General features: G+C 44.3%; 1 protein-coding gene across 3 annotated transcripts in view; it reads left to right on the top strand.

Moving 5' to 3' along the window:
• Positions 1 to 6,476: 6,476 nt before the first annotated feature.
• Positions 6,477 to 14,058, top strand: part of FRAS1 (Fraser extracellular matrix complex subunit 1) — a 404,600-nt gene continuing 397,018 nt past the window's right edge. For all 3 annotated transcript variants that reach the window (XM_036104730.2, XM_078068823.1, XM_078068824.1), the window contains exon 1: positions 6,477 to 7,094. In XM_036104730.2, coding sequence (XP_035960623.2) covers positions 7,019 to 7,094 — 76 coding nt within the window. In that variant the 5' untranslated portion in view covers positions 6,477 to 7,018. The remainder of the gene's footprint in view (positions 7,095 to 14,058) is intronic.

The raw sequence follows: 14,058 nt of genomic DNA on the forward strand, positions 1-14,058 counted from the left end.
AAACTATCATTTTTAATCTCTATGTAATATTCCACTTTATGGAAAAGTCACAATCTACTTAACACATTCTGTATTATAAGCCATTCAAAACATTTCATTGTTTAAGTTGGGGCAAGGGCAGAGGTGGTGTGTGTTTTGAAATAGCTTTTTTTTTTTTCTTTTTCAGAGAGAGAAAGCACGTATGCCAGTGAGTGCAAGTGTGAGTGGAGGGAAGGGGTAGAGGCAGAGGGAGAATGAGAATCCCAAGCAGGTTCCAGGCTCAGCATGGAGCCCCTAGTGGAGCTCCATCTCACAACCCTGAGATCATGACTTGAGCTGAAATCAGGAGTCCAGTGCTTAACCGACTGAGCCACGCAGGCGCCCCTTGAAATAGCTTCTGATCTGAAATAAAAGCAAAGAGCATTTGGAAATCCTGTTTCCTTTCTTTGCACCTCTTCTTTTTATATCTGGCCTCCTCTCAGTTCTTTCAGTAGGAAAAAATACAAGAGGGAAAATATAGCTCAGCAAGGTGACTAGATGATTAGTAATGTAAAAAAAAATTAGTTTCCTATAAAGTTTTCAGTAATTTTTTCTCATTGCCATGACTACATTGTACTTATTACCAGCAATGATTAGATAGACAAGTTATTCAAGGTATTCTAGGTGTAACTAGAAGATGATTAGTGATACAGAGAATAACAAATTAAGTTAAAAAAATCTAGAAGTATGCAATAGTAAAGTGTAGGATGAATCAGGTCCAGTCCTGTAGGGCTTTTACTTATAAAACAAAAGCCAGTATAGTCTGCATGGGAAAGAACTTGATTAAATGTGCTGAGATGACCCGTTTTCCTCTTTTGGCTGCTGTGGCCATTTGGCATTTTCAGTGACCTCTGGTGCTTGGCTTTCTGCTGTGTTGTTATGACAGGCACAGGGCTGATATTAAAAATATTTGACAACAGTGATGCAGGGCCACTGACCAAGGACAAAAGACCCCAGCCTCCCACAGCTGCTACCACTGAACCAGTGTATAAGTTCCGCTGGCTGTCCCAAATGGGGAAGATAAAACAAGGAAACAAACAAAAAAAACCCCCAAACAAACAAACAAACAAACAAAAACAAAAACAAACCCTTGGGGTTTTCATTTATTCCAGGAAAAATAATCCTAGATATGAAGCCCTTTTTTTGGGGGGGGGAGGGGTTGGTCTTCCATATCCTTCTAGTGATACTGCTGGGGAAACTATCAATTCCAACAAAAATAAATGGTAAATAGCCACTCCCTTTCTCTAAAGCAATACCTAAATTCACAGAAAGGGATTAATATACTGAATATTTGAAGAACTCTTACTATTCTACACAGAATCAAAAACCCCACTAACAGAGAAATATAAAGAGGTCATTCAGACACACACTGAAAAATACAATAAATATAAGAAAAATTGTTTTACTTTACTAATGAGCAAAGAAATGCAGATTTAAAAAATACCTATATTTCCTTGGGTAACGTCTGTTAAGTGGCTATCATGTGTCAGATATGGCGTGAAGCATTTTTATCTTATTTAATGCAATCTTATCTTATTTAAAGCATTTTTATCTTATTTATCTTATTTAAAAGTCCTTACAGGACTTTTAGTGTAATGGACTTTTATTATAGTGTCCATCTCATAGGCAAGGAATCTGAGGTTCAAGGAGGGTAATATGCCTGAGGTGACACAGGTAATAAGTAGTGTTAAGCAAAATGCCATTTTGCCTTTTGAGATTTACAAAGATTAAATGATAGGTATCAAAATGAAAAATATGCATCCCTTTGACCCAGCACTTTCACCTCTAAAATTTATCCCAGGACAATAATTGGGTAAGTGCACAAAGGACTTTTATAAGGACATTTAGTGCTGTATTATTTATAACAGCAAAAAACTGGGAACAACGTAAATGTTCTTCAACAGAGGATTGGGTAAATATGTAAAGACCTATCCATATACTATAAACCCAAGCAGCTCTTAAAAAGAATGAGATCAGTATGATTTGGCTTAGAAAGTTGTGGCCTAGCTCTACTGTTCAGTGGGAGAAAAAAAATTCAGGTTACAAAATAGCATGTAAATTGTGGCTGTATCTTTGTCAAAAGAATTATGTTAAGCAGAGAAAAATGTTTGAATGTGTTTGCTGTGGTTATTCTTGTGGAGGGGTTAGATGATAGCAGAGCCCATCAGTGTATCAGTGTATACCTGTGTATTATTTGATTATTCTTTTGGGTATAACTATTTGGAGCAGAAAAAAAAAAAGCAACAAATATTGTTGCATGCCTAAACTGACAAACCAGAACAAAAGCGGTAACGCTGCAGGATCACCCCCAGGGCAGGTACAAGATGGAGGCACGTATAGGAGAAAGATACGATAGAAGACTCCGTGCATGGGGTGGGGTTGTGCAGAAAGAAGACAGTGAGAGGCAGAGGAAAGCGGGCAGAAGGGAGAAAGGGAAAGGAGCGTAAAATGGACCAACAGGAAAGTAAATACAAGTTGAACAGTTGCAACAAAGTCAGCAAAGCCCTAGTGTTAGTAGGGAAGGTTCAACTTGGGGCTTTGCTGAGGGGCAGGATAGTGTAGCTAAGGATAGTTAAGATAGTTAAGAGCAGGGGCTCTGGAGTGGAGCAGTCCTGTTAGCGCTCACTAAACAGCCATGTTTTCCCCTATGGGTCCAACCTCTTTTGTGGTTAGGTTGGGGTCATGTGACTCATTCTTGCCACTGGACTCTGAGAGGAAGGGCTAAGGCCCTTAAGGATTGTAATACCTCCTTGATCACTTTCTTGCCCCTATGTAGAGGCTGCATGCCATGTGTTCCATCATGCCGAAGCAATAAGAAGTAGTCACCTAAGCCCAGGGGCCAGGATGGGATTGAGAAATAAACTTTTGTGGTCTTAAGACACTGCAATTTGGGGGTTTGCTTGTTTTTGCTGCTAGCGTTGCTTGCTCTAATATGCTTTGCCATTTATTAGCTGTCTGACTTTAGACAGATGACTTAACTCTTTGAACATCAGTATTTCTTCTATAATTGGAAATAATAATGGTACCTATCTCCTAGGGTTATTGGAGGATTAAATGGGAAAGTGTACAATGTTAGGCTATTATGGTTATTTTTACATGTGTTGGGTTTTATTTATTTATTTATTTTTGCCATCATTTACAGGAGGAATTGATGAATCAATTCCCCAAACAGGGCAACACCAAGGTCAGGGAAATGTCACTAGGTGACAGTAGGGCCAGTCCAAGGAGATACTGTGGGACATATTAAGAGAAGTTGTAGAATCTAGACATGTAAGTGAAGAGGACTGAAGATACAGACCCAACTATCTGGCTAGTGATATGCCAACTTCTTGTCAGGGGAAGCACTGTTTGTTGGAATGAGGTTAAGTTATAGAGATAAGCTAGTTATTATTAGTTGTATCTCCATAAAAATGCCTACTAAATTTTCTTCATAATAAAATAAGTTATGCTAATATAATTATTTTCCTGGGGCACCTGGGTGGCTCAGTCGGTTAAGCGGTTAAGTGTCTACCTTCAGCTGAGGTCATGATCCTAGGGTTCTGGGATGGAGCCCTGCATCGGGCTCCCTGCTCAGCAGGGAGTCTGCTTCTCCCTCTCCCTCTGGCTGCCACTGCCCCTGCTTGTGCTCTCTTTCTCTCTCTGTCAAATAAATAAATAAAATCTTTGAAGAAATTATTTTCCTGGGGCACCTGGGTGGCTCAGTAGTTAAGCATCTGCCTTTGGCTCAGGTCATGATCCCAGGGTCCTGGGATCGAGCCCTGCATCAGGCTCCCTGCTCAGCGGGAAGCCTGCGTCTCCCTCTCCCACTCCCCCTGCTTGTGTTCCCTCTCTCGCTGTGTCTCTCTCTTTCAAATAAATAAATCAAATCTTTAAAAAAAATTATTTTCCTGACATCTCAATTTAAGTGGCTATGGAAGGTGCTAATATTACTGATTGGTTGACCCTTTCAACCATTTGATCATCTTGGGGTAGGGACTCTGGGGATACTCGCCTTCTACCTAATCAGGGCTGAAGGGGGATGAAGTGTGTGGGCCTGTGTAGGCCTGTGTGCAGGGTTGGTGGTGGAGCAGGGAGGGTGTTATATATAAATACTGCATATGATAAATTTGGGGTAACTTGGAAATGCTGTTCTCCCCTCACCTCCCTGCCTTCCTTCATTTCCTTTCCTTTTTAAAAAGTAGCACATTTGCATTTAGCACAAGTATAACAGATGTCTTACTGAGACTTCTTTGAGTGCCATGATTGTATGGTTTTTTAAATAAAATCAAATGATTCTTTTTTTTTTTTTTAAAGATTTTATTTATTTATTTGACAGAGAAAGACATAGCGAGAGAGGGCACACAAGCAGGGGGAGTGGGAGAGGGAGAAGCAGGTTCCCCGCAGAGCAGGGAGCCCGATGTGGGACTCGATCCCAGGACCCTGGGATCATGACCTGAGCCGAAGGCAGTCGCTTAACCAACTGAGCCACCCAGGCGCCCTAAAATCAAATGATTCTTGAGAGAACAAATTGTCAAAGTTACTCCCAGTCAGTGGTGGCTACAAAATATCTGTAAGGAGTAGATTAGGAGTGGTAACCTGGTTGCCAGAGTGTGTTGGAAGCTGGGTTTTCATAGCATTACATGGGATTGAGAAAATGTCAACTTTCTCAATTTATAAAGGAGAGGGGATCTTTTTCTGGGGAGGGGAGGTTAAGACTCCCAACTGCACTGGATGTGGCCACTGCTTTCCGGCACTTACTATTTTACTCAGTACATTCTTTCAACAAATGTTTAATGAGCATCTACTACTGTGTTTTCGATACAGAGGTGATAAACAGACTCTGTTCCTGAGACCATCACAACCCAGGAGAGACTGAGGGTGAGTTGTACAACCCCTGGGTCTTCTAAATACTCAAAAATCAGTGCCAGGTTGTTAGGGGCTCCCATTTTGCTCTGGCTCAATAGTGATACATACAGGGATCTGCCAGTTACAACTTACTGAGTAATACTGAAAAGCGATTTGTTCCAAGTAGCGAGTGAGAGCATTAGAACGTTCGCCCACTTTTACGGTGGTTGTAAAGACTGAAAACAAGTGGGACCCCCGCCGTTTCACAGCTCAGCGTTTGCTGCTTGGACAAACTCCCTTCCATACGCTCACCCATCTCTGGTCAACTAAGGGAACCAGGGCGTCTCTTGTCTGGGTCAATCAGAACCCAGCCAGCATGTCTCTGATGCAACCATTCTCATCTTGTACAATGATTAACCCTAGACCAGCTCTTTTTATTTGATCATACAAAAATTGCTGTCGTCTTTCGGTCCTGACCAGAATCAAGGTCTCCACCCTTCAAGTGCGCGCCCCAGTTTGCCTCGCCAAGACATTTACTTCCCAGTCACTGGCATTTGGGGGCGCAGCTGGAGCCACCGCGCCGAGGCCGAGTAGTGTTCCACTGACAGCCTCTCTCTAGGAGAGGTAAAGGTGCATTCGCGGTGGGAGGCCCCGCCTAGGACAGACAAGCCAAGATCCCCCCAGGCTGCTGGTAAAACCCACGGTGGGACGACAGGAGGGTCCCGGGGCGAGCAAGATGGATCCCGGGACCTCTGCCCCACGCACTTAGTCCAGCTGGAGTGGCGGGGTGTGGGGGTGGAGGATAGCGCCAGGGCTTTTGAATGTGGGTGTAACTCCTCTTGGATCCCTCCCGAAGCGAGAGGTGAGGGCCCGGTTCGTGGGCTCTCAGCGGTGCCTGAATGAGCAAGGACCACACCATCAACCCCCCCCCACCTCCCCACCCCCCGCCTCCCTGGTGTGACCACTTTTGATCCCGCCCCAGACAAAGGCAGTATGAACTCCAGCAGAACGAATAAGGGGATCAGGTTGCTCTCCCGGCCTCCCCTCACTGCCCCCTCCTTGATTCTCCCCTTCCCCACGTGACTCTCTGGAATCTTTGCCAAAGCGCCGAGTCTCTGGGTCCATTTTCACACCGAGCAAAGGAGAGAGGAAGCAGGCGAGGGAAGCAGAGGAAGGCGGAGCCTGTGTCCTTTAAACGCTGGAATCCAGAGGGGGCCTTATTTTGTGCGTATCCGAGTGTGCGTCCGAGTGGCGTTGAGTTCGGGATCCTTTCCAGCCTCTCTAGCTCTCTCCTCCGTGCATTTAAAATTATGGCTCCTCCTGCACTCCCGTAATCACACCTCAACCCTGCAGACCAGCTCCGGGTGGACGGGTGCGGAGGTGGCAGTCGGCGTGGAGCAAGCCGCGCCCCCGCAGCCCTCCTCACCCCGGAGAGGGGCGGAGGCGAGAAAAGTAGCAGCAGCGCCCCCCCGCGTCGCCACCCCCGTTCTTTCCGCGGAAGCTTTCGAACAGTCTGCGGCAGCGAGCGCAGCCCGAGGCGGCGCCGTGCGGCTGCAGCGCCGCCGAGTCCCGGGAGCCGCCCGCAGCGCTGCACAAAGTTTCCTGCGAGCGGCCGCCGGAGGCTGAGGTCAGCCGAGCCGGGTGGCCCAGCCAAGGGGTGGGTGGGTCTTTCTGGGCTCCTGGCGACCGCCTCTGCCGACGCAGCGCCGACGTAGAGTGTCAAGCGAACTTTAAAAAGCTGCTCCAGAGCAACCTGCGCGGGTATCTCCACGGTCGGGGACCCTGGAGCGGAGGGGTCCAGTCTGAGGGAAATGCTGGGAGGTCCGATCAGCCGGTGACGGGAACTTTCCCGCGAGTCTACCGAGGAGAACTGCGCTCTGCCTACTCCTTCTTTCTCCCAAGCTCAGCCCACATTGGCGACCAGCTTCGCTGGAGACCTGCGCGCTCTCCGCCCCGGCAGCGAGTGAATTGAATCCCCCGCCCTGCCCGGCGCCTCGGAGCTGCTGAAGAGTGTCGCTCAGGGCCGGTTCAGCGCTGCATTTCCCCGGAGGCAACCGCCCGCCAACCCTCGCTCTCCGTGCGCGCCGGCCCGGGGCGCCGGAGCCGGTGTTTGAGGCGAGAGCTGGTTCTTGGATGCTGAAGGCTGGGCTCTTCCAGTGTGGGTGTCGAAGGGGCAATGCGTGCCTTCAAAGTGTGGCTCGGGGTGGCCCTAGCATTGGCGGGATTTGCAGCATTGCCTCATCATTCCGAAGGTGAGAAAACGGTCCTTTTTTTTTTTTTCCTGGTGTGTGTGTGTGTGTGTGTGTGTGTGAGAGAGAGAGAGAGAGAGAGAGAGAGAGAGAGAGAGAGAGAGGTCGTGATCGTGCTGTTTAAAAAGCCAAGCGGGTTTATGGTATTGTGGGTCGGGTGGAAGTTTTTTCGGGGGTTGGTGGGTGGGTGGGAGTGGAGCTGGAGTGGGCTTTTTCTGAGATTCCTACTCCTGATTGTTTTGCATTCCGATCACAAGCTTGTCTCCCGCCTCCCTCTCTGCCCTAAGTGCATTTGGGTGGGTGGGTGGCCAATTGAGGTGGCATCTCTGAGATTGGATTCTCTTTTTCCCACTTCCCCGCTGCCCCCAACGGAAAGCAACTACGTGAAGCGTAGGCGAGGAGCGGACAATTGCTATTACCTGGGTAAAAATACCTCCGCTCCTATGAAACATAAAATCCGGCACCTTAAAACCCTCGCCACTCTCTGTCCCTCCTCGCCCCAGTAAGTCTCCCTGTAAAGTCTGGTAAAGATTTTATAACTAGACGGTTAGAGCGCGTTCTGGACGTAGACAATTCAAATGCACTGAGAGGAGCCTCTCCAGTACCGAGAGGCACGAGCCTGCCTGCTTCCTTAGAAAAAAAAAAGTGATTTATAAGAGTTTAGCTTCATTCTCTTAGTTCGCCCTCATTCCCGGTTTTCCTCCAGGGCTCCAACCTGTGTGTAAAACCCCGAGCTGAGGGAGAGAAAGGAGACGGTGGGAATTGTCGCCATGATAGCAAAAGCAGCCTGGGTTCAGACAAATAAATGAATCAATAACTAAATTAAGAGTTTGGGGGTCAAGGGATGGCTGGCCCCGGGATGCGAGGCGCTGTGAGCTCCCACCTGCTCCGAGGAATCGGCGAAGTCCTTTAGCTAGTGCTTAGAGAGGGGGAAGGGAGCCGGCGGGCAGGGAAGAAGAAGGCTCAATCCACCGTGCTGGGCTCTCGGCTTCCCCTCCCGACTCCATTCATTATTCATCCAGCTGCGGGAAGAAGAGTTCACCTGCTCCGCCTCAAATCAGAGCCGCAGCTGCGGCGGGCGCGGGGCGGGGCGCCTTCGCCCTGCTGCGGGCTTGGGGCGGCTTGAAGGTGGAGAGCCCGGGCGCGGGGGCTGGGGGCGGCGGGAGGCCAGGCAGAGGACAAAGCCCTGCCTAGGATCGACCTCCAGCCATCAGAGCAGCTGCCGTTTCCTTGCTAGTTTCCCTGGAGAAAGTGGCGTGGCCTTGGGAGTCCGCGCACAGTACTGGGGACTTTACCGTGGGTAAAGGTACCGCCTGCCCGCACCCTCCCGGGAAGTATGTTAAGCACTTTCCATAGGAAAAGCATGTCTGGGGCCTGTGCAGCCGTCTCCAAATGGGTCATAACCTGTAGAAATAGGTCTGTATTGTATGTGCGCGTGTGTGTGCACACTTAAAAAAAATAAAACTTACAGGGCTTAATTATAATGATAAATGAGATGGGAGAGTTAACCCAGGCCACCTAAATCTGAATTTGAGACTTAGAAACATTATGTTTTCACTTGGTGGTGGCAGTTTCTTATTTAGAATCATCCCAGCAACGCGGAAAACGTGCTCTCTCTCCCGGATAGCTCACCGGGGGGCAGTTGGAATGATGCAGTTTTTCAGAACCAAATCTCTTGAAATTACAAAAGCCATTATTATTAAGAGCCTGCAGGGTTCGCTCTTTGGAAGACTGGTTGGTACAATGGGCAAAGTTTAAGAACGTCCAAAGTCTTTTGGTAGGGGAGGAGGAGGGCAGGACGCCAGGGGCGCTATTCCTCCAAAGATTCTTTAGGAACTTTGCTTCTTACAGTTTCACCCCACCTTCAGGACATTCTAGAATCATTTCACAAGTTGGATTGATAGATGTCTGAGAGTCTCCATCCAACTCAGAATGGTCCTTATCTAAGAATGAATGAATGAATGTGGACATTTATTGAGCACATGTTATTTGGCTTCTGCTATGCCAAGCACTTTACATACATTATCTCATTTAATTAAGTTAATTAAGTGATATCAGGCCCACAGCCAAAAAAATCAGCTGTCATCTGATGAGACCTTTGATTTGGTTCTGTCGGGGTTTTCTTTTTCTCTTAAAAATAAGGGCATTGAAGTTGGAAAGCTTAAAAGGATCTTACAGATTTCCTCAAGTTTTTATTATTAGTCTTGGCAATGATTTTTAAAAATGGAAGAGAAGTATTTACATGTGTGCTTCTCATGGTGTGACATACAGTTTGATACTTTTGCTGACCAAGCCATGGCAGAATTTGTGTTTTCTTTTTAGTGCTCAGAGAGCATCTCATACATGCTTCTAGAACACCAGTTAATAATTCTACAGTTACATGGTTAAAGGTGCAGTTTCGGACTTCCTCATGTAGCTGTGTGCTCACTGAGGGCTTAGGATGGCTCCTAATTATTCTTACATTTCCACATCACCTCCTAGTACATACTAGGTGCTAAAAGAATATCGGTCAGATGAATGAGTATTGCCTAATCACAGTCTTTTGAATTAAGCTTACACTGGCCTCTATTATAAACTGCTGTATGACCTTGAATGAACCGTTCTTTGGCCTGTGGTTCTGTCATTTACCAAATGCAGAAGTCGGCTGGCTAGGTGATAGCTGTAAGATGCTTTTGCTAATCGTCCAGCATAGGGAAAAAGATCAACATTTGCTGCCTTATTTGTGGTCAGTTGCAACTTTCTGGTTCTGAATTTTACATTAGTTATTAAAAGAAAAATGAATTTTTACAAGCAAATCATTGGCAGTGTTATTTTATACTGTCTTATATTGCTAAGCTGACAAACCACTATGATTTGAGAACTTAATGAAATCAAGAAGTCACAGAGAAACTTCTAGCAAACATGACTACTTTCTGAATCAGACCAGCTTTGCCATGACATTTTCTGGAGAAGCACATTTTGAATTGTGTTCATCCGTGGATATCCTGTGAAGTCACACTAGATAGAACATGGTGGCTTGGAGATAGGAAGAGATTATCGAACTGGAGGTTGAGAGAATTGAGTTCTAGTCTGTGTCCTATAACTCTCCATGTGGCTTAGTCAATCCCACAATCTTCCAGACTTTTCCTATAAATGAATGCCATTAACAGAATACGTTGGAACAGATCATTTGATAAACGATGTGTTTTACTTATGGGTAGATCAGCATATTTGGTTCTACTCTTGGCTGGAGAGTTCCTTCTGTGTAAGATCTAATCTTTAAAAACCAAAGTGAATAAAGAGAAGACATTGACTGGGGAAAATAGCCTATCTCCTCATTCTTTCATTCCACAAATCTTTATTGAGAGCTTATGTGTATGGTTATGTCTGGTAGGGGGAATACAAATATTAAAAAAGCATACTACGTGTCCTGAAGAAGTTTGCATCCCCAGTAATTGTTAATATCAGTAAAGTAGAAGTAGGGATATGTGAACATTGGTCCTTCGTGGGTTTCCCAATATTGAATAATTGCACTTTTGGCTTTTGTAACTGCCTGCTAGTGAAAATAAAGAGGTGTATTGTCACAGGCTATTTCCATTTCTCTTCTCCTCTAGGGATTAGATCCTACATGTACATTTTTCCGTGAGGCCAGAGCCATCTGCATTCACTGTTATGGACTCGAGTGGTAATATCCCTCAATTTCACTCAGACACAAGTAGTCATAAATACCCTCCACCACATGGCTCAGGAGAAGGGAGGAGAACACCACATGGCAAAGTTGGAGTTGTGTGCCAAATCTTACAGTAGTTCGAAAACAGTTGGCCCATTTTCATTTTAACTACTCTATTAATTGATCTGAATCCTGGTTTACAATAATCAGGACATGAGCTGTCCTGTCAGTCCAGAAAACAATTCTATTTTAACTATTCCATGGTGTACAAGCCGTATGCTGAATTATAACACAACATAAAGCTTGAACATTTAAATGCTAACTTGTGGCTGCTTGTTCCTAATGAGTCATATTTTTGTGATACCATGCTCTCCAAATCTCTTCATATCTTATGGCCATATATACCACTCTGTCTTTGAACTAATGGGCCTGATGTTTTCCGGCTCTTGGATTTAACTTCTCTAATTTACTCAGTTTACCAGGTATAGTTTCTGTAGTGAATAATTTCTGGATGTGAGTACTGGTGCAAATTAGATTTCAAATTTTCTCTGAAAACTTTAGATTTTATGCAAGTATCTCATAAAAGAGCATATGATAATGTGAAAAAGGGCTTAAAAATAGACATTTACTTATTTACATGAACTTGAAGTAACATTTTACCTATGTAACCTGCAAGACTGGAGTCAGCCACATGCAAGAAGATCTGAGGATCTGGGCATCCTTCTCGGCACTGTGTGTGATCACTTCACCCTGCAAAACTTTCTGCACTTTTCTCATAGAGTGTTGGAATTTAAATTACCCAGTATCTCAGTTGTATTCTATGCCTTAAAACTGGCAAAGTTCGTGGCCAGAGAATCCTAGCTTGTGTTGTCTCTTATTTTTCCTGTTTTCTCTTGAAGAAGCCCTGTTTCTTTTTCCAGATCCTCACCATCTGTCAGAATTCACCTTGAGCTGGAGTTTCCTTTAAAGCGCAAATAAAGGTGTAAATCTAAAGCTCTGATAGAGCTGTACTGCTTTAGAAAAAAAGGCAATGAGTGGAGAGAGTAACTCTCTCTCCATGTTTTCCATGTTACATGAGCCGATCAGTTGGTGAAAAGGCCTCTGCTCCAGGGCAGAACCAGAAGCCGCACCCAGCACCCCTGCCAACAGGCCTCCTAACTTCATCTGCCAGTGGGTGTGAGAAGTGGGCTAGTGTGGGAGAAATATGCTTGCTTTGGAGGACCGCATCTGGCACTGGGTGGTGATAAATGTTTGGTAGGACCGGGCATCACACTGGGATGCCATATTTTCTCGGGGGAGTAGAAATGAGCTTTTGGAAGCTGTGGTAGTGGACGTGCAGCTACCTTCCGGGTAGAGCTGTTCCGTGTTAGGAAAGCCCTCCGAGGGCAAAGCTTATTTCTTTTGGAATTGTACATCAGAGAGCGACCCAAATTGAGTTATTTCCTTTTCCTAATGATGGAATTTATCAGCAGTTACATACCGTTTTGACTCGAGTCTCTAGCAGATGCTTGGCTTAACCAAGTGTGCATGTGGTGCCACACTGAAAGCTGCTTCATTTTTTTGTGTTACGGTGGGCTTATAACATCTGTCTAACTTTCCAGGCATGGGTTTTGATGTGGGTAGTTGGATATTTCTTTTTTTTTTAATTAATTTTTATTTTATTTTTTTTATTATGTTATGTTAATCACCATACATTACATCATTAGTTTTTGATGTAGTGTTCCATGATTCATTGTTTGTGTATAACACCCAGTGCTCCATTCAGCACGTGCCCTCTTTAATACCCATCACCAGGCTAACTGTAGTTGGATATTTCTTAAGCATCTTCATTCCTTTTGGAGCTTTGAAAAGGTAATTGGCTTTTGGAAGACAGTGCTAGGGAGGAGGGCAGTAAAATGATTTGAGGATGGTCTTATTCTAAAGGTTACATTTTGTTTGTTTATTCTAAAGTTTCAGTTTTGTTAAATTGTACCTCAGTGATGCTCTTTATGTTTATTTTTTAAACATCAGGAGTAATTAAATATGTCCATTTAAGTAATTTAGAAATCTAATTTTGTTGATATATATTTATTTGATCTTTATATGTATATACATATATATCATATATGATTATTATATATACATACATATCTCTCTTATGACATGCCATAGACTGAAATACTAAGTCTTTATTTCTCGAAGAAACATAAATGAGTTAAGAAGAATTTTCTGCCAAGGTTTTATCTCAAGTTATTCTTGTTTGAATGTCAAGGGCGCAAAAGTCATTCCAATAAATTTGCTCATAGAGATCTTTGATTCAGACCCCAAGTGTAAATAGCCATCTCATTTCTTTGAAGATTGTTTTTGATTCCACTTTTGGTGGATAAGGCAGACCGGTCCTTTCCTGAGAAGTTAATATTTTTGAGATTTCACGAGTGATCTGTTGGAGGCCAAGCACTGTAGGAAAATGTGTCCTTCCATCTTTGGACACCAAGTGCGGCCTATTGTCAAGATGTGCTTCTGCGGTGGCCTGTGTATGTTATTCTAATCTGTTTTATAGGTTCAGTTTCTGAGAGAGTAGCTGTTAGCACACTACCCACATGTTTCTAGGTTCAAAAAAAACACCTGTCGTGCTGTTCAAAGATTGGTTGAGAATGTGTTTGTTTTTTAAAATTGGGATTGCAGTTGTACATTGTTTTCAAATATAACACTTGGAAAGATTTATTTTATGATATACTAGTTATTCAGAAAATATAGGCTGTCCCATTCACATTTAACCTTTTCCATTTCAAAGCAAATCGTCTGTTGTTTTTTATTTGATGCTTAATGAATGGAAAATATAAAGATGTATCAATTCATAACCAGCCTATTAGAAAGCAAAATTGAGGGAAAAGAGGGTGAAAAGAGTATTGGAGTTTAAGAGCTCAACAGAAGAGTTCTTTCCAAGTAACTACAGTCTGCACTTCTCTCTATAAAATGTAATATCCCTAAAGAGGAACATACTGTGTGGAAGGCAAGAAATAGATAATCATCCAGATACCTAAGTGGATGCCTACTATGTGAAGAGTTAGGGAAGCCAAAGAAGGAGAAGCAGTCCCTCTCCCAAGAGTATATATAGACACTGTGATGGGGTAGATCCACATGCTTAGCAAGCGTGCTGCAAGGAAGTACACCAGAACGAATTCACCAATGGGTGATGCGGGTACAGAGTGCTACGAAGGCAAAGGGGAAAGGGCATAATCCCATGGGCTAGAAAATTTCATGAAGGAGATGGGATCAAATTTAAGGAACTTGAATAGATCCAATGTGTCTTCTGCAGAAAACAAAAATGAGCAAAGG

Source organism: Halichoerus grypus, chromosome 3 (genome assembly GCF_964656455.1).
Source record: "Halichoerus grypus chromosome 3, mHalGry1.hap1.1, whole genome shotgun sequence".
Taxonomy (NCBI): Eukaryota; Metazoa; Chordata; class Mammalia; order Carnivora; family Phocidae; genus Halichoerus; species Halichoerus grypus.